Raw genomic sequence first — 27600 nt, 5'->3', positions numbered from 1 at the left:
GGAGATTGCAGGAAGGAGAGTTTGTATGAGAAAAGAATTTTACAATTTGTTAAAGGTGAGTAAAGTACTTATTGACAAATGTGTATTTATTTTGCAGTATTCCCAAGTATAAGGACATTTCTTAAAGGGTCAATGTAACAGGCAGGATGGAGAGACTTGCATCTAAGAGCATAAACATCTCAGAGTGCGTGGGAGCTGATGGACTGTTAATCCATGCAACTCCTAGAAGAAGCTGAAGAAGGCAAGGAGATGGATTCTCCTCTAGAGCCTGGGGAGCGGCGTGGAGGACTCAGCCCAGCCAAACATCCGCAGCCCAGTGACACCCACCTCAGACTTCTGCCCTAGAGAACTGTAAGATAATACATTTGTGTTGCTTTCAGCCAGTAAATCTGTGGCAATTTGTTACAGCAGCAATACAAAAAAAGAACACAATATTATATACTATTCCTACTGTGTTTATTTGTAATCAGTGTATAATATTAGTTTTGTTTTCAAAACTTGACCTAAATTTAACATTTGTAGGAGAAATGTATTGGTTATACCTACAAATGTCTTTCAGCAGTTATCAAAAACAATATGCTATTATACCCGCTCACTAGTTGCAGTGTAGCGTTACTTATTACTATCTTAAGATAAAGAGGGAAGCTGAGGCCTGGACTGGGGAAAACTTCGGCTCAAAACGGGGTTTTCAGAAAAATACAGGGTGCTATTAAATTTGAATTTTAATTAAACTGGAATAGTTTTGTTGTTGTTTTTTTTTTTAGTATAATTGCAGCTGTGGCATGGAACATCCACTGTTCGCTAAATCTGCAGCCCTAGGGCAAGATAACTTTTGTGACCCATGTCTCAGCATCAGTTTCATATTGAGACTCGGAATAAGAACGCCTGCTTCACTGACATGTCAAACCCAAGTGAAAGTCAACCGATTTCAAAGCACTAAATTAAACTTTTCAGAATGACGGTTGAGCTAGATGAGTTTTGGCTCGGACTCCGTCCACGGGGCCGCCGGGTCTCGGGGTGCGGGGTCCCCGCGTGTCCGGGCCGCCCCCAGCCCCCAGCCCCGCGCTCAGAGGAGCCCTCTCGCGCGCAGGGCGCTCCTCTGGCTGTTTTGGGCCCTCCCGGCCCCCGCCTTCCGGCCGGTCACGTGCCTCCGCTCACGTGACCGGCGCTCCTGTCATTCCGCTGCGGCCGCTGCGGCTTCCTCCTGCCTGTAAGGCCCTTCACGTCCGATCGGTGCCGAATCGCGCTCGCTTTCTGGTGCCGCGTCCCCAACGCCGATCAAGCCTCCGGACTCGGCAGGAGACCCGCCTCGGCGCCCCAGCACGGCGGCGGTCCCGACTCCGGACCGCTGCATCTTCCCGCCGCCTTGGGGTGCGTTGGAGGGTCCCGCGGGTTCGCTGGGTGAGGCCGCGCTCGGGTCGTGCCGTCTGCGGCCTGGGCCCCGGTCCCCGACTCCTTCCCCGACCCCGGCGAGGCGAGCTTGCGGTTTCTCCGCTTCCCTGGAGCGCGCTGGTTTCTGCCGCCCAGGCGCCGCCTGGCCTCCTCCGGCCCCGGTTCCCCGATTTCTTGCCTTCCGGGCCTCAGCGGGGTTTTCGAAACTGCGGCGCCTTCCCCGCAGGGAAGGGCAGGGGAGAGAGTGTGGACGGGTGAAAGGTGTGCTTTCCCCAGGATTGGGCCGCGGCCCTGGCCGGCTGGGGGTTCGAGTTGTTCAGGGACCTAGGTGACCGCCCTGAGGCACCTTCAGCCGCCGCAGGAGGGGCCGCTGGGGCTGAGCCCGCTTGATTCCAGGTTCCAGCTTGGCCCGGACGGCGTCTGTTTTCACCTGGGCCCAGCCAGTCCGCATTGCCCGTGTTTGTTCATGCAGCACACACATCCTCAGATGTAGAGGTTACTTCCAAACTGACTAAGGTCATTGGGATCCTGGAATAGAATTTGGGGTGTGGTTTAAGCTTCTTTGTGGTCATAACTATGAGCTTATATTTTGTAAACCGGAACTTGTATTTTGTGTCGTGATAAAATCAGGCTTAAGCTTTTATCTTTAAGTTTAGGAGTGAGAATTACTTAAAAGTTCATTATTGTAGGATCATATTATCACACCAGTCTCATTGTTGGGTGTGCCTAAACTGTAATCTTTATTTGTTTCAAAAAATTCTCCCAATATTGATTTTGAAGCTGCTATAAATTTTGATTGAAAAAAGAAAGCTCTGTCTTCTAAGATACTGCATTCCCACTTTGGGTGTTAATTTGAGTAAATAATGTTAGAAAGGACATGTAGGTTTTTCATATGCCACTTTAAAATGATGCTTAGTAAATGTAAATAAAATAATTGGTCCTATCTGTACTATGCAGGTTCTTATTTTTTCTCTGTCAGAAGAGGAAAGTTGATTTCAACTGTATACATTTAAAATACTTTCCTATTTTGTATGCCTATTCTAAGCATGGTTTCTTAATTCAATATCTTAAATGGTTACTTTAAAAATCTTACTGCGATATTGGTGCCAATAATTAGAAAACCTTTCCTGGAAAAGTAAAAACCTATAGAGAACACTTCTATGGAACAGTGCATAACGGGACAAGATTTGAAATATAATGGCACAACTATTTAATATTTAGGATATTTAGTATTTGAGTTGAATGCTTGTAGAGATTAAGGTGATAATGATGCTATTGCTAATAATAATAGTAGTAGTTGTTAAAAAACAATCACACCTTGTTTTACCTTGCATCAAAATTGAAGATCCGCAGAAAAACATTCAAGATCATAAATTTAGATGACCAAGATGGATATCCGGGGCGCCGTGGATGCTGCCGTTCCAACCAACATCATTGCTGCCAAGGCTGCAGAAGTTCGTGCGAACAAAGTGAACTGGCAGTCCTACCTTCAGTAAGTGCCGATTTGCTGTGAATCATGGGTAATCATGTGCCTTTGCTTCAGACTTTTTCATGGTCATGCTTCTGTGAGAGAAATACTGGAAAAATACTAATAAATGTGGAAGAAAACACTTCCTCCTTAGAATAATTAGCTGTCACAGGGAGACAGCTTAGTGTGATGGAAGCAGCTTGGGGCTCTAGTTGGGAGGCAGCACTGGCCACAGCACTTTTGACCTTCTCTGCCTGCAAAGTGGTACTGTTTGGATGAATGGGAAGCACAGGAGGAGTGTTCAAGCCCTGGAGAGAGGAAGAGGATGACGGGCAGAGCCTGCCCGACGCCCGCCCCGTATGCCTTGGTGATCAGAGTGGGGACGGGTGGTGTTGCAGAAGGGCTCAGACAACTAGCAAAGAGCAGGCGTTTGAGTTTCAAGACTTGGGTTTGAATTCTGGTTCTTGTGTCTACTAGTTTGCTGATCTTCAGCAAATCCCTTAACTCCTCTGAGGTTCACTAAAGTAAGTGTGAAATGGGGATGCATTTCCCATGGGAGCGCTGCTGAAATCATGTATTTAAGGCATTAGCACAGTTGAATACAAGCACTGGTGTGTTGAATACATTCAATAAATTTTAGTTCTTTCCCCCTCCTTGCGTGTGTTAAGATTTAGCATGTGGGTGTTCTGTACTTATCTTAAAGCGAGTGTTCATTTATCCTTGACCATACTTTATCATGTTGACTTTACTTCGTATCTCTTTATTTTGGTATATTCATAACGGTGAGTTATTAAGGAAATTCAGTTAAGATTTGCATGCGTATTTTGAAAAAGAAACTGGGAAATCTTTAGTTTTATATTTAGCAGTTTGCTTTGTTCTAAGAGGTATATGCAGTGTACAGAAATGATCCCATTTATTTCTGTTAATTTAGTTACTCCTCACGCATTTAATAACCACCTGCCAAGTTTGAGGCATTATTTCCAGACTTTGGGGCTACAGAAAGATAAACTCGTAATCTAGTAAGGAAGTCAGATATATAAACTGATCATTTGGAGATCAGTTGACCATATGTTTAGGGGTCTATTTCTGGGCCCAAGGAACACAGTTTTAAATTCACTGTTGGAGGAATTAGAAATAACGGATAGTTCTATGCAGGAGTTAGATAATCACATTTGCCTTTTGGTTGGATTGTTCTTCCTTCAGTGTAGAGGGTAGATTTGTGGATGATAAGCCCGGAGCTAGGGACAGGTTAGAGCAGTATTCGGGTTGTGGGAATGGCTAGAATTGGAGAGACTGGAGAAAACCTTAGTGGTCAGTTTGATGTGTGAGGGTGAAAAAGTATCTAGGATGACTTCTGGTTTCCCAGTCTAAGGGAGAGGATTATGGTGAGGCCACAGATTTAAGGGCAGGAGCGAGAGGGACTTTCTGATCTTTTCTCTGGTCGTCTGTATCTTTGTAATTGTTTAAGTCCCCTGTGAAATGAGGATTTTGAGCTCTGTTTCCTAATCTTAGTCCAGAGTGTGTTTAGACTAGAAGACAAGGAGTTTCATGTTTATAAAGCCCGAATGTTTATAACCTAAATAGAATAATATTGAACTCGATCATAAAGCACTGGCTGACGGGCAGGCATTCCCTCGCCTTGGCATTTGGAACGTTCGTAGTTACAGGGGGATTTTTGTGTGTGTGTGTGCAGTACACGGGCCCCTCACTGCTGTGGCCTCTCCCGTTGTGGGGCACAGGCTCCGGACGCGCAGGCTCAGCGGCCATGGCTCACGGGCCCAGCTGCTCCGCGGCATGTGGGATCTTCCCGGACCGGGGCACGAACCCGTGTCACCTGCATCGGCAGGCGGACTCTCAACCACTGCGCCACCAGGGAAGCCCACAGGGAGATTTTTAATTGCTTTCTCTTCCCTTCCTCCTGTTCCAAGGCCGCCCCACTACATAAGTCTTAGTCTCCCTTTTTTCCTACTTCTGTCCTTTATTCTGTTGTCCAGCTCGTGGGTTTCTTTTATAGAAGCCGTCTACTCTGTATGTCTGTACACAGATGCGCCCCACATGTCAGCCGTGTGCCTCTGTTGAGCTGGACCGGGGCCACTGGGCTGAGCCACCCCGGCGGCGGGGAAGTGGGGAGGGGAGTGATGTCAGGGGGAAGTATTGTGAGGACGGGGCCGGAGCAGACTTGGCTCATCACAGGAGGGGCCGGAGTCCCTGGCCTGTTAGACTGTGGGACTGTCAGAGGAAGATTACAGGTGAAATAATTTAAACACAGAAAGCAAAAAAAAAAGGTTCCTTGGGACAAATGCAAGGAAGTTAGACTTCAGAAGGAATGGCTTGCCAAATAAAAACAAAAGAAAGCTGCAAAATTTCAAGATTACCAAGTATAACCTTCATAGTACACTTTCTCAATGGTAGAAAAACTGCATCTTTTTCTTTTGATTATCCTATTTTAAAAGGTATGGCATGCTTTTACATGTCAGCATAGCCAAATTTGGGGGTAAAATTGATTGAGCTAGGGAGTTCAGGTTTATGAAAAAAGACTTCATTTATTTTGTGCTGGAACCAGACAGGTTGGCGTCGTTATCTTGGTCTAGCCTGGGGTGCAGAGTGCGTTTTCTCCTGACCAACTGTGATATGTGAAGTGCTTAGTCTTAATGGGAACAGGGCACAGTGTCTGCTTTGGCTTCCATCGTCCCATCAGCCCGGCTGGGGGATAGAGTGTGGGGGGGGTATATGTTCGTGACCTCAGTTCTGCTCCTGTAGGGTGTGGAGTGCCTGTGTCATGTATGTGATCTGTGAGTGGGGCTGGGAGAGGTCAGCCTGGAGTTCAGATCGCGAGTTAGCAGTGCGGAGCGGGGAAGAAGACGGCGCGCGGGCCGATTGCTGGGAGGCTGGGGATGTTTTCAGAGAGGATTTGGTCACGTTTTTCTGGGTCTGAAGGGAAAGAATATGCTGGAGGAGATGATTGCAGCAAGTTGTAACAGGGGTTTTGTCTTGATAACTTAGATGGCCAAGTAAGCTGGCTGGGATGGAGATAGGCTGAGACTTGGATAAGGCCCAGAGGTGGCATTTTAGTGAGTGTTTCCTGTGGACCAGGCCCTGTGCTCACCGCCTCGTGAGAATTATTTCAGCCTCAGTTCTGCCCCTTAAAGGCATGGGGTTCTTGTTCCCATTTTGCAGGTCAATTAGCTCCGGTCAGGGCCTGGGAGGCCCATGAGCAGTAGGTGGTGCGGCTGGACTCAGACGGCAGGGCCGTGGGACGCCAGGGTCTGGTGTCAGCCCTCGCAGAGAGAGGCAGCACGTCCTGTGTCACTTGCTGCCAGTGGCCCTTCAACTCCTGCTGAACGGAAACCTTGTTCTTTCTTTCTAGGGGGCAGATGATTTCTTCCGAAGACTGCGAGTTCATTCAGAGATTTGAAATGAAAAGAAGTCCTGAGGAGAAGCAGGAGATGCTTCAGACTGAAGGCAGTCAGGTGATCAGTTCAGATATTAGACCATGAACACTGCCCCGTGTCATTAGACATTCTAGAAATTTTCTCAATGACCATGTGATAGTCCACTGTAGGTAGGTGTCATAATTTAACTAAAGACTCTTTTTTATTGGAAGACATTTGAGGGATCTCTAGTTTTCTTTGTTAATTTTGGAAAAAATGTCCTATTGAGTATGTTTATTCCTCCATCCTTTTCTGCATTTCTGAAAAATTTTTTCGAATTAGAATAGATTCCTAGCATGGAAATTACTGTTTCAAAGTATACAGTATTTTCAAAGTTGCTTAACCTTTCTGTTTTTTAAGCAATTTTTTTCTACTTTGTATTCTCACTAGAATAACATCTAACTCTGCTGTCCATCAGATTTTCTGATACAGTGCCCTGATTGGCCGAAGGAGCCCGTATACGATTCAGCCTGATTCTCACAACAATCCTGGGAAATTTGGGAGGAAACATATCATGGGTGCCAGTTTTGTTGAATTCTAGAGAGACTCTGACATAGGTGTTAAATCATAGGATGGAGACTGGTCAGAGCCTTCTGATTCCAGTGCCTGTACCGAATTCCTGTACTTGTGCTGCTCTGGTATTCTGTTTCCTAGTAAAAGCAAAAAAACCCCCAAAAAGCAAAAAAAAAAAACACAAAAGAAACCCAAAACGAATGATAATATTAGATTTGTCTACGTAACTTAGTCTTTACAGTTTTAAGAGTTGATAGTGGCGAGGTCTGTCTATTTAAAAATAGTAAACATTTTGACGTCACTAGAAATTATTAAAAAACTGATGCAAGCCCTAGTATGGTCCTCCCATACTTCATCACAGTATTTGTAAAAGGCAGGCATTTTCTATAACTGCATCCTAATTTAGGCAAGAGAAGTAATATTTTAATGAAATTCCATTAAAATGTTGTGTTTGCACATTTGAAAACAGTGGTTAACGTTCATTTCATTTTTTCTAGTGTGCTAAGACATTTATAAATCTGATGACTCACATCTCCAAAGAGCAGACGGTTCAGTACATCCTCACCATGGTTGATGACACGCTGCAGGTGGGTGTGTTCTTCACCTGACCTGTTTGGTCCTCACCTTTTTGTGCTCTCCCGGTAACAGCACTTCTATAAGGTTTCACCTAGAGCACTGGCTCCCTTCCAGAGTGTGATAGGATATTTGTCTTCGTTGTGTGAGTTGTAATTTGCTAATGGTGGTAAAGCTGGGACTGCCCACGCACTGGCTACTGTGTTGTTTTTAGGATGTCGGGGAATCAGAATGTCTTTTTTCTGTATTTCCTCAGAGTTCTGTGTTGGACAACAGCAGTGCTCGGTGCATCCCTTGAGGCTTTCTGGATTCTCTGCCTACTCACAGATGATGTGGCTCTTTTCTTTCAGTCATTCAACAGATTTCAGTGCCCCTGTGTCCCGGGCCAGGGCCAGGCCCCTGGGGGTTTAGTGCTGACTGTAGTCAAGGTGCTTGCCCTCAAAAACATGGTGTTTTTGGAGAGCATTTTGGTTATCATCTGAGACTTTTCCAGTGATGTGAAGTTTCTGTTTACTGCTTTGTTGTCCCTACACACAGAGGGCCTCCCTTATTCACAATATTGTATCTTATACTCGAGTATAATCTAGGTTTAGATTGCTGGTATTGAGAGCAGTCTTTCTGAAACAGGCCAACTGGCTGCAAAATCCAAGGCCTGTCTGCACGTCTCAGGGAAAAGAGTCTTGAAGACTCAAGAGTCTGCCTGTCTCTTGAAGAAAAGAGTCAGTCTGGCTTTGGAGGGCGTCCGTCTGTCAGTTTACAAGGAAGAGCATTTATCGCTGGCCTACTGTGTGCAACCACTGGGCGAACTGTTCCTGAGGACCCGGAGGTTAGGAGGAAGGGTGCTGCCCATCTAAGGGTCATCGTGTCACTTACAGGGATGTTGTGATTTTATCAGCTCAGGATGGCTGTCCAGCCTGGGCTGACGCAAGCCCGTCTGAGAATGATCTCCGTCTTTCTTGGCACTTTTTCCTTTAGGAAAGTAAAGTCAGGATAAATGGGGAGTGTTGTGGTCTGCCTTGGTAACGCTCGTTACTATGACTGGACTAGAATGAGGAGGCCGTGAGCTGGCCTGCAGACCCTGGTTTTACTAATACGTACACACCCACCCACCCACACTCACACATGCACATATTCCCTCAATTTTTATACACATTTACAAACCCGTAAATTAAAAACCGTGAGTTCACACAAAGCATCTCCAGTTTGTGCCCTCCACCGCCCCGCCCCCGAGTTCACGCCAGCCCCCCGTTCCACGCTGGACTGTCTTCTGTGCCGGCGAGCGGGCGCGGTCATCTCGTCCTGTTACTCACTTGTTCCACCCGTGATACGGAGGAAGTCGGCTCAGAATTGCTGACCCGCATGCCCGAAAAAAAGCCCTTTGCCTGGAGTTCAGTATTTGTCTGCTGTACTTTGTCTTTAAACGAGGTTGTGCAGAGTGTTGTGTTCAGGTTTGTTTTAGTGTGGTTACGTTATTTTTCCAGAAATAGTCAGCTTCATTTATTTTTGTTTGTAATCTACTTCAGTGTTTTTCCTCATCCCTGTTGGTTTTTACTATTTTTTATTATGTAAAACGTTTACATGCTTCCAGAAGTCAAAACTATACAGAAAGGTATGTCCCCAGTCCGCCTTGCCCACACTCCCACCCACCTCTTGTAGGTCATAATATCGTAGACTTCTGTTTGTCCTTCCTGTTTTTCTTATTGCAAACAGATACACATGTACAGGTACACGTGTATTTTCTTATTTCCCTCTCTTTCTTATACAGAAATACATACTAGACGTAGTCTGTTGTATTTTGTTTGTTTCACTTAACAATATGCCAGAAATCATTCCATTTCAGTTCAATCTCCCATATTTTTTTTGACAGCTACAGAGGACATTAGTAGATATACCATATTTTACTTAATCGGCCTCTGATGTAATAGCCATTGAGGTGGGTTTAGGTACATATATATTGGGTTTAATAAAGTTTTATTTTTCAAAATGTGCAGTTGGTGGGACCACTCATGCATCTTCCCAGCAGCTGGGGCATCTCCACCTCTGGTGTTTCTCGTGTAAGTTACTTGAGCTGTTTTAAAAGCCGTCACTAGGTCTTTTCCTGTGGAGCTCCTGACGGGCTGGCCTGGCCAGGGAAGCATGAATCTTCCGTCTCTCAGAGGCGACAGCTGGGGTTGCGAGCTTCCTACCGAGTTGGCCGCGTGTGGCCTTGTCACGAAGACCAGGTTCCTGAGCCTGTCCCGAATTCTGCCTTTGGGCCACTTCTTACTTTTGGCTTTGCCCTTAGATCGTCCTCCGGGTCTTTGTCCTTTAGTGGCCGACTTTCTGGCCTCTTTCTTCTTGCCGTCTTTGGGGGCATCTCAAGCTCGGAGGGCAGCTGCTACCACTGAGGCCTCGCTAAGATGTCGGGCAAAAAGCGGTTACGATATTTTGCAATTAGAAATAGTGAAGATAATAACCTTATGCAAATGTATTTTCCTATTGTTGGGAGTGTACTTCATGGTAAATCCTTAGAAATGGGGTTTCTGGATAAAAGGGAACCACGTATGCAGTTTTGTTAAGATATTGCCAAATATTCCATTTTGCATTCCCACCAACGTGTGAGAATGCCTGTTTCCCTACAGCTTTGCCAACAAAAGGCACTGTCAGGTTGTTACATTTTTGCCAATCAAGGCGGTGTCCGAAGTAGGATATCTTCAAGAGTATAGTTTTATTTGTTCTTGTTGACCTGTGTTTATGGAAGATCTGTGGAGAGATTTAGACTTAGGTAGCTGCCATTAACCTTAGCTACTGATTAAACGTATTCTGACAATTGATTTTTTTGGTAAAATTTTGGTTACATTGAGAAATTTGTGCCCACTTTTTCCACGTTGAGTCCGTGTGCCATTTAAAGAATATTGTTATACATTTCTAATCCAGTCTTTTTTTTCTTAACACATCTGAATGGGAATACTTTGGGGGCAGAATTGCTTGTTTTTCCTCACGTGTTTAGTTTTTAGTACATAATTTTGAAGATTAAAATGTTTTCTGTGCTCGCATATTAGTATCAGTTGCTCAGTGCCTCTGAGAGGGCTTTATCCTTATTCTGTTAAAGATGTGGATTTGGGTGCCTGGAGCAGCAGTGGCTGGAGGTGCATTTTTAAATAGGAATCAAATCCATGAAGGACTAGTTGAGGAAGATGGGTTTTAACCTTAGTTAAACGTGTGACAGTTTCTGCTCTTTCTGTGTGTAGGGGACTTTGTTAATTTACATGTGCAATATGAGAATTACAATTTTAGCTTTGAAAATAGTCCACCAGTGGAGTTAATGATGACCTACCTGAACTTCGAGTTCTTTGATGGAGTCGTTATCATAACTATTTCAGTTGTTAGTCTAGACTATAATGATTTGTTACTTAAAGAGATAGTAGCCTGCTCCTCAAATAGGTAACTGCTAGCACAGACCAAAGTTAAAGCAATTGTATTTAAAAAGATTTAAATGTTGATCTGAGAGTTAAAATTATTGTTTATGTGGTTATTTGTGCTGTTTACCAAATATTGCTACTTAACCACTGTGTTCACTTAGTGAACCAGATAGTGGATTTCAGCCAGCAATATGCAGAGAAAATTTCGTTGACAGGTAGAGTTTGCATGATTTCAACTAAGAATTAATTGTTCCTCTGATCTACCTGCTGGTATGCTATGCTGTTTTTTGCTGTCTTTATGTGCCCCGATTTTTCTATCACAGTGTGCTCAGGGTAACCTAGAACATCCGAGATTTCTCTAATTCCCTGTTTCCCTGGCCTGTCTGTAAGTAGCTTGAAGTGCTTCCTGCTGATCTTCCCATCTAGAGCTGAATTGGGATCTCTCTGCCCTACACAATTTTGTTTGTGTGGAAGGAGGGTGGAGGTGTCCAGATAGCACTGAGGGGGGCAGGCTGAGGAGAGATGTGACTCGGGTGCTACACCTGCAGGGGGTCTGTTATCCTGGCTCACCTGATTTAAACTAATCATAATAACTAAAGGTAATTTTACTTAAAACTATCCCCTGCCCCTACCCTGCCCCCATCGTCACCCCCCCCGCCCCATTGTAATAATAACAGGGAGACAAATCTCATACCGACTGGAAAGAGAAAACATGGATTGAAGGGACATAAAATGAAGGCTGAGAAGCAGTGCATAATCGTTACATTCTTTAGGAAAATGCATTCTGATCAGTGATGTTTCTTTCTTTCCATTTTTTTTTTTCTTTCTTTTTAGGAAAATCACCAGCGCGTTAGCATTTTCTTTGACTATGCTAAACGTAGCAAGAACACCGCCTGGTCCTACTTTCTGCCCATGTTGAATCGCCAGGATCTCTTTACTGTTCATATGGTAAGTTTTGAGTTGGTCCCATTTCTGATTCAGGGAAGAAATGCACCCGGGCTGGGTGTTGTGACTTGGTAACGTCCCAGTACCCAGAGGAGTGACTGCTCTGACATTGACTTTTCAAAGCAGCGCTTCCTTACTGGATGTTAGTAGTGTGGGGTGTTGGGAGGTCAGAGGAGGCAGGGTTGCTCTGACACAGTTCAACTTTGTAGAGCATTTGATGAGCTCATTGAGATAAAAGCCTTTGGTGGGGCTTCCCTGGTGGCGCAGTGGTTAAGAATCGCCTGCCAGTGCAGGGGACACGGGTTCGATCCCTGGTCCAGGAAGATCCCACATGCCGCGGAGCAACTAAGCCCGTGCGCCACAGCTACTGAACCTGCGCTCTAGAGCCCGCGAGCCACAACTACTGAGCCCACATGCCACAACTACTGAAGCCCGCACGCCTAGAGCCTGTGTGCCTCAACGAAGAGTAGCCCCCGCTCGCCGCAACGAGAGAAAGCCCACGCGCAGCAACGAAGACCCAACACAGCCAAAAATAAACAAACAAACAACAAACAAATAAATTAAAAAAATTTAAAAATAAAGCCTGTGGTAAATTCACATGTGCAAACAGCTTTAGGTGGTCTGTGACAGAATTAACTGCATTTTACTATAGAAATTAAATTTTGCTTTGAAGCAGCCGTTGTGTTTAATTTTTATTTTAATTAAGTAGTTGATTAATTGCTTTTGAATATCTTAGATACACTCCTGTTTTAAACTTAGCCTGAAAGGCTGTCTTTGGAAGTGTCAACACTGAGCGGAAGGTCTGAGAGGACGATCAGAGGGAATCAGGCTTTGTGCAGGCCTTTTCTGTTCCTAGCGCATTGTGGGCTGCAGGGGGCGCTCCTGAGGCTGCATTTCATAGATGCCTACATTTTCGCAGCAAGATCCACTGTCAGTGAAAGAGTTTTGAGCGCACAGTTTCTCTTTCTCTCCATATATATCTGTATTCATTTATGTACTAGTATGTTCGTATATTGTATGAAACATTCGTAAAAAGAAATTTAAAAGGAGGACTCATGAAATAAACTATTTTAAAGAGTACTTTAAAAAGAAAACAGTAATATATTTTCTTCTTTCAAATTGTGTAGAGGCTTGTTTTTGCTGTCTGGAAACATGATTTAAACATTTTCCTAATTTTGATGGTCTTATAATAAAATTGACAAATATGTTAAAGACCAAATACACATTTAGGGTAAGATTCATCATTATCCATGGTGTAGCCAAGTCTGTGTTTCCATTTCTTTATGATTTCCGTTACTTTTGGCTCATCTTTCAGATTTTGAGGGTCAGATGCTCATTGGTTTACCCCGTGCTGATGAAGAGCTTGTGCTTGGAGAGGAAACGCCAGGCCTCGTGTTCCTTTGTCTTCGCCCTTTTGCTTGTGCTTCCACTGCTGAGATCATCTTTTCAATTGCCAGTTTCCTTACAGGGATCCTTTCGTGTCACTTTTCTGTTTTGTGACAGTTAGGTCAGTTTAAGTTAGATGGCGTGTCTGTGAACTCACTTAGCGAGGCACGTGAAGACGACCGCATGTCACTGCAAAGCGAGGGAGTCGGGGTGCCGGGCGCTGCCCTCCCCCCGTGGCGCAGGCTCCCGAATATGCCACGCCACACGCTGCCCTGTCACCTCGCGCGCTGTGTGCACGTCTGGGAGCAGACCTCAGTGTGTTTTCGGCTCAGCTCATCAGCCTTCACGGTCTCTACTAGGATTAACCCTTGCTGAATGAGGAGAGCTTTGAAACACTAACTTGCTTATAGAAAGAACTGAAACCCAATTTATTAAATTGGGTTTGTGGGTGGAGAAGTAGTATTTTATACTGCCTTTCGCCCCTCCCCGCCCCGGTATATCTATATCTATATATTTCCAGATTTATTGAGGTGTAATTGACAACATTATAAGATATTTAAAGTGTACAACATGATTTGATAAAATACACTTACACTGCCTGTTTAATAAAAAAATTCATGATTCATTTTTTTAACATCTTTATTGGAGTATAATTGCTTTACAATGGTGTGTTAGTTTCTGCTGTATAACAGAGTGAATCAGCTATACGTATACATAAATCCCCGTATCTCCTCCCTCTTGCATCTCCCTCCCACCCTCCCTTCGTGATTCATTTAACAGCTTGAAGAAAATTGAGAAGTTTTTGAGTGAGGAGAAAAGGGTGTTTGTTTCTGTTGAGAGAGATGACTATTCAATACCCAGGATATATTTTATACCAAGATACAGATTTGTAACTGTGAGAACTCGCAAGGGCTTGAATGACTGAGGTAGTGGCTGGCAGTTTGTTGGAGCGATTGCTCAGAACTCTGGCCAGTGATTTGGTGAAAGTCGCTAAGAAGGATTTTTGTGTTCTTTTGATTTTTGCTGGTCTTATAATGAATCCTAATGTTACTTTTGAAACTCAGAATAATGCAGGGAATATTGTGAAATTCTTAAAACACAACTGATTTTGATTCACTTTAATGGAAGTATTTAAAACTACATTTGCCCATATTAGAAATATTTTTAAAAATGAAATATAATCTATTATCTTTGAAGGAGTTGAGTGCTAAAAGAAATCCTGCAGCAAAATGGTTATGAGTCCTGTTTCTTAGGGTCTATGGTGTGATTTTTAGAATCAGTATAATATTCAAATGTATTTCTTATTTTTTAGGCAGCAAGAATTATTGCCAAGTTAGCAGCTTGGGGAAAAGAACTGATGGAAGGCAGTGACTTAAATTACTATTTCAATTGGATAAAGACTCAGCTGAGTTCACAGGTAAAAGACTTTCCTCTTAGTATCTTTGAAAGGAACATAACGTCCATGTTCCCTAAAGCTATTTATGGTAATTATGTGAAATTACAAAAACTCTATGTTAAAAAAGAGGCATTCTGAGTTTGATGAGTCAGCCACGCTGCTTGCAGGTCTGGTAGGGGCTTCACCTTTTCTGTCTGTGACTGGCTTCAGCTCAGAGCTTCCTGTCTCTTCTGCCACTCGGGGTTTTCCCTTCATGCATTTCAGCAGGTAGGGAGGATTTCCCTTCCAGGAAGGTGGCTGCCGAGATCACACGGGTTGGAGGATTGGAAGGACACACACAGCTCCAAGGGTACACTCATGTGAGGCTCACGAGAGAGGAGGAGAGACAGTGCGATGGGCGAGCATCTCTGCCCTGGGACCCTGGACCACCCACATCGGCACCAGGAGTCTTGGTTTGGGGAGAGTTCTTTAAAAGTGTGCAGTGGGTCCTTTATGACCTCTGGTCACATACCCAGGCCAAACTGTCTGACCAGTCACACCAGTAAACAAACTGGCCCTGGCTGCCGCCAGGAGGGCTTCAGACTGCAGACAGCACGGGACAGCTCATTAGGCAACCCGCCTCTAGTCCTGGCCAGGAGGCTGTCCCAGGCACCACTGGGTGGCCTGGGGCTGCTCTCTCCAGCCCGAGAGGATGTCTCCCTCAGTGACTCCCTCTCAGGATTTCACCGTGTCCTCATGAGGTTGCATTTAAGCCCAAAGGGAAGCATGAAGCCTGCTTGCTGTGGTCTCGCTGCTGTCAGGGCCGTCAAGCCCGCTTCTTCGTGGAGGAGGACAGCTTTTGGGGTGACGGCTGGCACATCACGAGTTTTCCCGTTTGTCTTCTCAGTTCCCCAGCGCAGGGCGGATGGCGGGACACTCCTGACGGCTCAGTGGAGGGTTTCTTTACCTTTAGGCGTTCGGTGACCAAGTGAGAGGTGGTGAGGGGCTTGGAGGGAGCGAGAGGAGCGAGCTGACCTGGGTGGGGAGGGCGGCGGATCTGTATCCGGAAGGAAAGGCAGGAGGGGGCGGGCGGGACACGGAGGATGGGCCAGGAGGGGCCATGCTGGGAGGCCTGGTGGCCTCAGGGCTAGAGGACAAGTAAGGGCCTATTTGAAATGAAGGCTTGGAAAGTTGTAATTTAGGTTGCTGGTGACTTTATGATTTTAGTAGATTTTAATTTGAAGTATGAGAGAGACACCATGACATTTTGCTTCGATTTATTTTTTGTCTTATCATTGCCTGCCTTTTTGTGGGGGGAGCCTAATAACCTTTTCTGTTTGGATAGGGAGATTTTGAAGTGTCTTGGAGCAAAATCAGTTATTTTTTCTGTCAACAGCATACATTTTAACACTCTTTTGGGCTTAGTTTTTAAAAGTATTTTTACAAGAGCCACAAGTTTTGCAGATTTTACTGAGTTTGTGAGGTTTTCAAAAAGAAGATACTTAGAACATGAAAAATACATATGTGAAGATGAGATGTATTTATTTCTACATGTGTATCATTTGGGATCAGAGCGCTTAGTTAAAGGGGTAACCCGCCCCCCCTTTCTGTTTTCCTCTTATGAGATTAGTTCTCCCTTTGAAGAAACTTCATTCTGCTTCAGTGTTAGGCATGGTCTGGTGGTAATAAGGCTCTATGCTAGCTGGACTCATAGAATGAGATCTGGTAGCAAAGAATGCACGCTGCAGTGTGCTGCTAACATTTTGGGTTGTTTCATCTTAGACTTTTCCTCGTAGGAGTAACATTTATGCTGTGCCTCACAGATGATTGGTTAGTTTTAGAATGATTAGCTGTGGTTGTAACCATGTCCAGCAATCGGGGGGATATTTCTCCGGTCACTAGTGGAAGCAGAGATTTCAGTGTCTGGAACACTTTTCATTAGACTTGGTGTGAGACAAACGCTCTTAAAGACTTTTCTGTATCTTTCCAGTGCGCTTGCTCTTTTTATCGCCGAGTCTTTGGCCTTGTTCAGTTACTGTCTGGCGTTGCTGCTTTGCACGTCCTGCCCCAGGGAGAGGCTTCAGGCCCGTCCAGCCGTGCCTCAGAGTCTGGTCACTGCTTCCGCTGGGCTCTGGCTGGCTACCACCCTTGCTGTGGGCAGACGCTTGTCCACAGCCTTTGATCAGGGTGCAGTGACAGGCATGAAGCAGAGGCTTGTTCGGGCTTTTATTTTCTACTTTGCTTAAATGCCACGTGATAGCACTGTATCTGCAAGGTCTCTTTTTCTCTATCATAAGCATCTTCTCCCTCATAAAAAGGGCCACATTTTCATGATTCTAATAGAAACAGACTTTCAAAAGTCTGAATTAGGTGCCAATTTGGATATTTTGTTCTTTTTTTTTTTTTTTTTTTTTTTTTTGTGGTACGCGGGCCTCTCACTGTTGTGGCCTCTCCCGTTGCGGAGCACAGGCTCCGGATGCGCAGGCTCAGCGGCCATGGCTCACGGGCCCAGCCGCTCCGCGGCATATGGGATCCTCCCAGACCGGGGCACGAACCCGTATCCCCTGCATCGGCAGGCGGACTCTCAACCACTGCGCCACCAGGGAGGCCCGGATATTTTGTTCTTTGACTTTATAGAGACATTTAGCAGCCTTTTTCCCAATAGTTTAACCATTATACTTGGGTTATAGGGGCTCATGCCTGGCACTTAGTAGATAAGTTATTGAATAAAACAAAATAAAAATTTCCTTTCAGAAATTCATTATCACTTTTCTCTTGCATATTCAGCTTCTGACTTTCTACCTTAAATTTTCTTTGGTCATTTCTGTGTAACAGGTGAGGTTCTGATTGTCATTATAATGTGTTAGCATTGCTGTGGATAACCTAATATTTTAAGTTCCACGTAGTATCTTCCCATCATCAGGCACCTGTTTTGAAAGCTTTGCCACAGAGTATAGTGTAGATAGTTCAGCTTAAGACAGTTGTCTCATTGGAAAAATGACTCAGGAAGTAAATCCTGAGACTTGGAAATTTGCACTAGCTTCACTTATGAAATGTAATTGGAACTTAGTATTCAGTTTATTATTGTTCCTTTTAAAATAATTTATTAAGATATTATCCAGAAGAGTGTAACGACGTTTAGAATATTTCGTATCATCCCCACATTTTTTATTAGTTGATGATACTCCATTCAGTAGGATTAGGAAAACAGTGATAAAGTTTGCTTAGCTCTCTTTCGTAAGCTGATGAAGTAGGATAAAATTAAAAACAAAACTAAGTAATAAGTTATTTATTTCGTAATAGAAACTGCGTGGTAGCGGTGTCGCTGTTGAAACAGGAACAGTCTCTTCAAGCGATGTAAGTACATTCCTTGTTCGTTCACTGGCCTCCTAACACCCTGAATTTAAGTTATTTTGAGTCACAGACATTTAACGTTTTGAAGATGTTCCCTAGTCCCCCGGATGTAAATCGTGGATTTGGTGTCACCTCCAGTTGGGTTAATGGTGTTGTGAAAGCCGTGTGTAAGCCTTTCTGGGCTGTGCGGTTGCTTTCTGCTGTTGGTGGAAGTGGGGCTTCCTCTTCCTGTTGCTCTTCTCTTCAGGCGGCTTTATCTCAGGCCTGAGAATCAGAGCAAGTCTGGACTCAGATGCACAAGTCGAGTGAGTAACCGGAGCTCCTCTCTTACCACTTTAGCTGTCTCATAAACGCTAACATCTGACGGATACACGGACCCTGCGCCAGGCAGCTGAAAACAGTTCCGTTCCCCGCTGGCACGAAAACCCACTACTTGCCTGAGTTGCTCAGGGTTTAATGGGGGCCTGTGTGGTGGCCAGACTCTCCCTGCCCCTTTTTTGGGCCAATCCTGCCCCACATTTATGTAGAGCCCAAAGGTTAAAGGTTAAAACTCATCATGTCCCCCCAGTTCCTTTCCTGGGTAGGGTTATCCCCCCCGGTTGGGAGTGGTTTAACTTTGCTGTCTTCAGACGAGTTCAAGAATTGCCGATAGATTTGGACAAGTATGGGTTGGCGTGGTTAGCGCCAGCTGAGAGCGAGGTGGGGGAAGAGTTAAAAAGGTAGGTGAGGCGTATGCAGCTTCCTTTGCTGGGAATATCTCTGGGAAACCGGAAAGCACCTTCCGAGGATGGTGTCTCCCACCTGCCTGTGCTAGACCTCAGCAAAGCTGTGTGGGGGCCACGCAGGGTCTGTGTCCATAACCCGCAGGCCACATCCCTGTGTGTGTGCTTGTAGATGAGAGAGGGTGACACAGTCCATCTCAAAGCCAGGAGTGGGGCTTCTCTTGGGGCACGGGTCGAGGGACTTGACAAATAGTGTGTCAGCTGGAAAATGGCCACGTGTCTTCTGAAATCAGAACAGGGTATAGAACTAAGTGAGCAGTCTTGGAGCCAGGGTGGAGGAAGGAGGCGGTAGGTTCGAAGTCTAGACATTCAGCCATAAGCAGATGTTTAAATTGGGGATCCTTATTGTATATGACTTGAGTTTCTTTCCACCGGTTTGAAATTTTGAAAAATTGTTTGATTTGAAAAATTGTCTAATTAGACTTATTTGTAAAATTTTTAAAAGGTGTTTTCGGAATAAACTTAAGTGGTTATTAAAGTGTTTGGAAGCTAGTAAAGCTCACGCAGTGAGGTGTGAGCTCTGGTGACGTGACATTCTTCTTTTGCTCTTTTCTGTCCAGTGTGTGGGAAAAACAACGCTGATCTATTGAATTGGCAGTGGTTAGTCAAAGTGGTTTATCTGGTCGACTCAGACACGTCCATCCCAAACGGAATTAGCATCAGGGGTGATTCTGAGTGACGGAAAGCTGGCTTTTGATGTCCCCGTCTGTTCCCTTTAGTGCCCTTCACAGCTGAACATACTCCCTGTCTCTTGCTGGAGGTTCCTACTTTTTGAGAAGGCTGTCAACTTGGAAGGCAGACTTAAAGAAGTTGACAGAGAGGTGTTAGCACTTCTTTGATACCTGTATTTCAGTAGGGGGATCAGAACTGGTAGCTGGTACGCATGGAGCTCTTCCTGTGTGCCTGGCAGTGTTTTAGTCGTTTTGCATTTACATCTCCTTGAATATTCACAACCCGTCTTTGACATCGGTCTTACCATAAGCCACGCTTTAGGGATGAGCCATGAGGCTGGAAAGGCACACCGGCTTGCCCAAGGTCATCCGCTCATGGTGGCAGAACCCCCAAGGAGACGGATTCCTTACCGAGAGGGTTCTGAGGCACCTGGACTGGACTTGGAGCGTTAGGCCTTCTCCAGGTTGCCTCACCTACTCAGACTTGTGAAAAATATCGGCGTTATATCTTAAAATCCCTTTAGGTTTTCAGACAGTGTAGGAAAGCAGTTTGGTAAGCTGCATTCTGTGCTGCTGCCACTTGATGTCAGGATAAAACAAACAGAACAAAGCTTTACACAGCAAACTGAGAAGTTAGCAGGATGCAACAGTCTTGACTTTTAAAATGGCGCAGGAGCATCATCATAAGTTATGAGTGGATCATCACAGACATTTTTATTTAAATGACGTTATATAAATGAAATTTTCTAAAAATGATTTGTGTTGTTTTTACCTAAATGTAAAAATAGTAAACTATATCACATGACATGTACTTACCCTAACTTACCTTCAGCTGTCTGTTCAGTTCTTTGTTGGCTCTTGCACGGGAATTATCAACCTTCTACTTTTCCAAGGACGTCGCCCAGGCTTAGATGTTGATTGCTGGGCTGCTGCCCTGACAAAAAGAGGAACACCGTGATCTCTCCCAGCCTTTGGAGGAGTCAGGAGAATCTGGGCCTTCTTTTCCCTCTGTCCAGCCTCTCTCATACCTGTGTGCAGGGGACCGTGGTAACTCTCCGCTCCCGCGCCCTGTTCTCTGTTGTAGACCTGGTCCGGCCCCGGTTATTGCTGGATGGACATGGTTTCGTTGGTAGTACGTAACGTGAGTAGGTTGCCAGGTTCTCCATGTTGCTCATGTTATCTTTTGCCTTTTAACGTTCTGGAGCAGTTCTGTCCAGTAGAACTCTCCGGGGTGATGGCAGCGTCCTCTATATCTGTGGTGTCCACTCTGGTAGCCCCACGTGGTTCTTGAGCACCTGGAAACCTGGCACGTGTGAGTGAGCAAGTAAACTTGCAGTTTTTTGTAGGCTTTTTGGTTTGTTTACAGCTTTATTGAAATCTGTTTCTCATACCATAAAATCTTTCCATTTGCCATTGGTTTTAGCATATTTACAGAGTTGGGCAACCATTGCCACCATCTGATTTTGTAGCGCTTTCAACACCCCAGAAAGAAACCGTGTCCACCGAAACAGTCACCCCCATTCCTAACCCCTCGCCTAAACTCTGGCAACCACTCACTCACTTTCCGTCTCTGCATTCACCTCTTCTGGCCACTCTCTGTACACAAGTCACGTAATATGTGGTCATCCGTGACTGGCTTCTCTCACTTAGCGTATGTTGTCAGGATTCATCCATGTTTTAGCATGTAATGACAGCATTTTAGAATGAAAGGGGAAAAAAAAACCTTAGCTTTTTTTGCTTTTGGCTGCATTCCTTAAATTGTTTTCTCTGACAGTTCTAATATCCTTGTTAATGTGAAGGTAGTTTTACTGCTTTGACTCTTTTAAATTTAAGGCTCTGTTTTTAATTTAAGACTTTTCAGTCTTTCAGAAGAGTTGGAGGACTTTAACGATTTGGATCTTCACTGTTTGTCCATAAATGTATCAAAAGTGCTACCCAAGTAGCAGAAATGAGGGGCTGCGTCAGGAATTCGCATAGTGCAGGCCTCTTATTTTACTCTGGTCCCCTCTAGCCTGTGATTTGTAAAGTCTGTGAGGACCCAGAGAAGTTCACAATCAATTACGTGTCTTGGTGCAGGTTTCCAGAGCATTGCTATTTACCTGAAGCAATTTTTGGATGATCTTCATTGTATCCTCTTATCACAAAATTAGTATGTTTTAAACATTGTGGATCATTAAAATATATGCAAAGAATAAATGTTAAGAAAAGGAGAGCAGATAAGAACCTGTCAGTTTTGCTTTTCTGATCAGATATCTGGAAGGATTGCATATATTCTGGCAAAAATGCAGAGGAAAATTAAATGATAACGTATTTCAGAACCAGACTTGCTTTTACATATTTTCAAACTATAACATCAATAACAATAATAAGGTAACCTAATATTGTACATTAGATGTGTTCTTGGAAGTTGCATACAAAGCAATGATTTATAAAGTAAATCATATTTTCTTAAGTCTGCAAAAATTTTTTCCTACAATAAAGAATCCCAACAGTCATGTAATTAAATTATATGCCTAAGAAAATTAGATTGAAAGCAATACTTGAAGGAGATTTATAAATTTGTAAATTAACAGTAAATTAATTAGTTTCTTGGAAAGACTTAAGTCTAAGATGAAATTATCTTAAGTTAATTTAGGTATTAATTTAATATAGGTATTTTATGGGTATTGACTAGAGGGTCTCTTTTAATAAGCCAACTTCAAGAGAATTCTTGAACGATATATGTTTTAGTTCCTGAATATGAAGTAATAATAATGACAAGAATAATAATGATGATAATGTACCTTACAGTTGTTTTGTGTTTAACTGATGTGAGTTCAGATTTGAGTAACAGAGGTTTTTGGTTTTGTTTTTGTTTTTTAATTTAGGGCTATTTTTAAAAAATTGGGCTGGTATTGCTTTCCTTTATTGATGAGACAACAGTTTTGAAGAGTTTAAAGTGATTTGCCAAAGGTAGATCGGCAGAACTTCTGACTGACAAGACCTCTCTCCCTCTTTGCCTCCCTTCCTTTCTTTGGTCACTTGTTTCTATGTCATAACTTTGTTGGGGAGGAAAACATTACGTTCTGCTCCTTCTGGGTTCTTCTGTCTGGCCAAAGAATTAAATTGACGTGAGACAGATTAACAGGAGAAAACCAGATGTAATTACGTATGTACAGGGGCCCCGTAATATGAGTCTGCAGATGTGGCGCCTGAGAGAAGGAGAAGGGGGTGCGGGGAGGGACTTCAGCGGGGAGAAGGCAGTTCACACGGAGGTGGGAAGGAAAGCAGATGTTTGGTGACAGATGCTTGCTGGGCCCGCAGGGACAGTGGGACACACAGAGGACTCTGGTCTCCCGGCCCTGTGCAGCTCCCCCCAGCGCCGACCCGTGTTCTTTGTAGATCTCTGGTGACAGTGCCCTTCCTGGACCAGGGCCTTTGTCTGAGTTCTTTGGGCAGTTAAGGGGCAGGTAAAAAGACAGGCTTCTTGTATCCTCTGCTTTCAAAAAAATAATCACCCTAAAATAATCCTCATGCCAAAGGGACCCATTTAAGGTGGCAAATTTTGTTCCCCTACAGCTTACATGGAGTAAAATAGACAGATTTTTTAATGTTCAGCTGAATGCATTTATACATCACGTGTCCTACTCAATGCTTGCGTTCGCCTCGGCTCCCACAAAGGTTTTCGTTATTATGCGTTAGTTTTGCCTGACCTTGAACTCCATAAAAGTGGAACCATACACAGTGTGAACTCTTTTGTGTCCGAATTCTTGTGCAGTATTGTGTCAGTGAGAGTCACTCACGTTGCACTTGGCAGTAATTCGTCTCTTTATTGCCGTGTAGTAATCTGTTAAATGAATATTATCCATACTCTTATTGATGGATATTTGAGTTAGTTCTGGTTCTTGGCTGTTGTGAATAGCTTGCTATGAACATCCTTGTACATGGCCTTTGGTAGATGTAACCACTTACGCCTGGAGCACTTCTAGAATGGAGTTGCCAGGGTACAGGTTACATGTGAATTTAGGTCCAGGAGTCCAGTCACTTTTCTAAACCAGTTTACATGTCGTCAACAAAGTAGGAGAGTTCCAGTTGTTCCACACATAAGATGTGCACAGTCACTTTTTAGTTCTATGAGAGAAGATTCATTTAATAGTCATGACACATTGAATACTTTTGGGATTGGTTAATCACCAGCCCTGGAGGATTTCATGTAAAACTGGCTTCTGGGGTTTATTTTGGTCGACGGTGTGTTCTACAAACTCAGCTTTGTGCTTCGCTGATACCACTGGACACACGCGTGTTTCCACTGCATCTGAGACAAGTGCTTTTCTCTGCACTGCAGACGTCTTTTTTTTTTTAAGCGCCCTTGATTCCAAAATTTAGAGGACTATTATCTTTACTTTTTCTCATTTAGTTTGTACTTAAATCCCAGCATTATGGAGATAGATACTGAAAATTGGTCTGTAAACATTGTTATAGCATGAGTTTTACTTTGGTACAATGTCGCTGCAGGTTTTATGTTTATCTTTCGTTGCCTACTTGCTTTGTAAGTCCTCACTTCTTGAATTACTTTGTAATTCTGCAGAATATGGATCTGGGAGACCCTCTTCACCAGGAAGGTGAATTCTGTCAGTTGCTGTTTTCCTTTTGTGGTTATTCCACCATAATATAGGAGAATTTGCATTTTCAGCAATATTGGAAATTTTACCTAATGATGTTCTCTTAATGTGTTGAGAAGTAAAGTTAGTTTTTCTCTACCAGGGAGGTTTGTGTGTTTGAGAGTACACGTTGTAGCTGGTTCTCAGCCCAGCTTGTCATGTATTAGCTAACGAGATTATCCCCACACCCCATGGGATGTGCCCTGTTATCCCCATTTTATAGATGGGAAGCTCATGCAAGGGCACACGGCTTGGAAGTGGCTGAGCATGGCAGGCTGGTTCCAGAGCCTTTGTTCGTAACTGTTATGCTACATTACTGCCTTTCTTTCATGGTGGTGGAGTTAACATTGGAGCTGTGAGTCAGTTCAGCTGGAGAGAGGAGGGGCGAGAGCTTTCCCGGAAGCAGCTGGAGGTAGACGTCTGGTTCTCTGGGGGAGAGTAACTGTTGGACCTGGCACTTTAAGGTCACTGCTGATCCTAGCATTTGCCATGTTGGTGGAGTGATAAGGTATCAGAGAGGTAAGAACCTGGTGATAATTCTCTCAAGAAAACTTCATGCGTTGGGAGGAAGAAAGATGCTGAGATTGGTACAAGGTTTAGGGATAATTTTAAGACGGGGAAGATTGAGTATATTGAGGGGCTGAGGAGAGGAAACCTGTCAAACAGATCGGAGCTACAGGGAGGGGTCGGACTGAGGCGATGCTGTGTGGGAGCAGTGGGACACAGGCCTCGCTGGGGCCGTGGGTCCTGGACAGGAAGAGCTGTCAGCCTCTGCTCGGCGGGAGGGAGGTGAGAAGGGCCGTCAGGGACGTTCAGTTGGGGGGCGCGATGTTGGCAGCTCAGTGACTCGCTAGCTGATGGTCTCCGTTTTTCCTCTCAGTGCTGAGGTAAGGGAAGAGAGCAGGACAGGAGGGTAGAGGTGAAGGTGTGGGCGTGGCTCTGGGGATGGCAGCGAGGGCAGAGCAGAGCTGCCCGATGGCTCAGCGTGGCTGTCAGTCTTCTCCAGCAGTGGCTGAATGACCTCTGTGTGGGGGAAGAGTCGGTGGCTCCTTGGGTTGATTGGAGGCTGACTATTTTCCTCTAAAAAATATCATTGAATAACTTTGTACATGAGACTAACAGGGCAATGTGAGAGAAAGGTAAGGCAGTGATACAATTTACTTTGTTTAATTGAAGGCAGTAACTCAGTCATTTATCAGTGTTGCCTTCACTGTGTACTTTGAAAATAATTTCTGGACTGGTATTGGACTGCCTCATGGTGCATCACAGGAGAGAGTGCAGTTTTAGAAGCAGCATCTTAAAAAATTTTTTTTAAATAGATCTTTATTGGAGTATAATTGCTTCACAATACTGTGTTAGTTTCTGTTGCACAACAAAGCGAATCGGCCATATGCATACACATGTCCGCATATCCCCTCCCTCTTGAGCCTCCCTCCCACCTTCCCTATCCCACCCCTCTAGGTCATCGCAGAGCACAGAGCTGACCTCCCTGTGCTATGCGGCTGCTTCCCACCAGCCAACTGTTTTACATTCGGTAGTGTGTATATGGCGATGCTACTCTCACTTCGCCCCAGCTTCCCCCTCCCACCCCAAGTCCTCAAGTCCATTTTCTGTGTCTACCTCTTTATTCCTGCCCTGCAGCTAGGTTCATCAATACCATTAGAAGCAGCATCTTTTTAAAATTTTTTTAATAGATCTTTATTGGAGTATAATTGCTCTACAATGGTGTGTTAGTTTCTGCTTTATAACAAAGTGAATCAGCTATATGTATACATATATCCCCATATCCCCTCCCTCTTGCGTCTCCCTCCCATCCTCCCTATCCCACCCCTCTAGGTGATCACAAAGCACTGAGCTGATCTCCCTGTGCTATGCGGCTGCTTCCCACTAGCTATCTATTTTACGTTTGGTAGTGTATATATGTCCATGCCACTCTCTCACTTCGTCCCAGCTTACCCTTATCCCTCCCTGTGTCCTCAAGTCCATTCTCTACATCTGCGTCTTTATTCCTGTCCTGGCCCTAGGTTCTTGAGAACCTTTTTTTTTTTTTTTTAAGATTCCATATATATATATGTGTTAGCATTCAGTATTTGTTTTTCTCTTTCTGACTTACTTCACTCTGTATGACAGACTCCAGGTCCATCCACCTCACTACAAATAACTCAATTTCATTTCTTTTTATGGCTGAGTAATATTCCATTGTATATCTGTGCCACATCTTTTCTATCCATTCATCTGTCGATGGACACTTAGGTTGCTTCCATGTCCTGGCTATTGTAAATAGAGCTGAAGCAGCATCTTTTATATGCTCGTTTATATGTGAGTCCTGAAGCTGTAACTAGCAACGAATAATCCATTTTTTTAAATGTGTCATGTATTTCAACATAGTAGGGTAAATGGACATAGAGAAGAAAAAGACTTACAGTGAACCAATAAATTCTCGTGTTGAGAGGAAATCGATGATAAATGGAAGAGGAGAGAGTGCCCTAGGCTGCCTTTTACTCATTATTGTAGAGACCTTGCTTAGGCTCTCTCTCTAAACAAGGAAGGTGGAATTCTCCTTTTCACAAAGTGTTACTTAGCTGCTGACCTAATTGTAAAAACACATATTTTTTTCCCCATTATGGAAGATTGTTTTCGAGCTGAAAATTCACTTTTTTTTGGCCATTATTTTCTGCGAATGTTTTGAGTTTTCAGGCAGATTAAGTTACTGGATATAGTCTGCTTTTGGGCAACTGTGTTCACTACTTTCTAGGTAAAATCTAAGATAACCTTTTCATGATAACTTTTGATTAGTCCACCAAATATATCATTGTATTTTTGTATTTGAGTACCTGGAATTCTTTGAAGTTTTAGGTTTTAACAAACTTAGTTTAAGTTAAAACATAGAGCTGAAGTGACATCATGTATATTAGGTTTTGTGAATTTGTATGACACCCACGATCCTCTCCTTTCTTTCTTTTTTCTTTTTGTTAGCATGTTCTTTAAGGCTGGGGTCTGAAATTTCCCCTTGTCCCTCCATTTCTTATAGATGTAATAAGGCTCATGGTAAATATTTAGGGAGGCGCCCAGGCCAGGTGTTACTACCAGCTTACCTAACGTGGAGGAGCGTGCAACTTCTTGGGGATATTTGTTCTATTTATTTCAAGCTTCAGATTTAACCTCAATTTCTCTAACATAGTGCCTGTTGAACTGATAGTTTTAAAAAAAATCAGTCTTTTTCAAGTGTTTAAGTAGACTTTTTATATGCTGTATAGTGTTTTTTTTTAATTTCTTATTTATTGAGTTTCTGTGACATGTCTAGCTCTGAGCTAAATGAATTACTTTACTTAATCCTAAGAGTCCCTTTCAGGGTGCTTGGGGGTGTGACCCTCATTAAGGATGAAGAAACTGAGCATTGAAAAGGTTCGGAAACTTGCTCAAGATCATTCAAATATGGGCCTGTCTCAAAGCATACACTTCTATCTCTTTCATTTTATTGTTCTCTGATACTTGTGTAATTATGAAGAGGAGTATTCTCTGTATCATGCCTCTTTTCAGGGCTAAGTGAAACATTGCAAGATAATAAGCTGTTTATCAAACCATATCAAAGGCATAACTACTTTGTCCCTTGATTTCCCTGACTGGATGTGTTCGGTGGGCTTGAACCATGTAGGCTTAATTTGGCAA

The 27600-nt window shown here is 43.9% G+C and overlaps 1 protein-coding gene across 2 annotated transcripts in view; it reads left to right on the top strand.

The window, feature by feature from the left end:
* Positions 1–2771: 2771 nt before the first annotated feature.
* ATP6V1H (ATPase H+ transporting V1 subunit H) overlaps positions 2772–27600 on the top strand; it is a gene marked incomplete at its 5' end in the record, with an annotated part of 47339 nt that continues 22510 nt past the window's right edge. The window contains 6 exons of one of the 2 annotated variants that reach the window (XM_079722185.1): positions 2772–2884; positions 6228–6330; positions 7302–7391; positions 11613–11726; positions 14422–14526; positions 17788–17841. In XM_079722185.1, the coding sequence (XP_079578311.1) occupies positions 2772–2884; positions 6228–6330; positions 7302–7391; positions 11613–11726; positions 14422–14526; positions 17788–17841 (579 nt within the window). The remainder of the gene's footprint in view (positions 2885–6227; positions 6331–7301; positions 7392–11612; positions 11727–14421; positions 14527–17787; positions 17842–27600) is intronic. The other variant, XM_079722186.1, reaches the window with a different exon arrangement.

This window comes from Hyperoodon ampullatus, assembly GCF_949752795.1.
Source record: "Hyperoodon ampullatus genome assembly, chromosome: 17".
In the NCBI taxonomy this organism is placed as follows: Eukaryota; Metazoa; Chordata; class Mammalia; order Artiodactyla; family Ziphiidae; genus Hyperoodon; species Hyperoodon ampullatus.
Note: the sequence above shows the minus strand (reverse complement) of the source record. Positions and strands in the feature narration are given on the sequence as shown.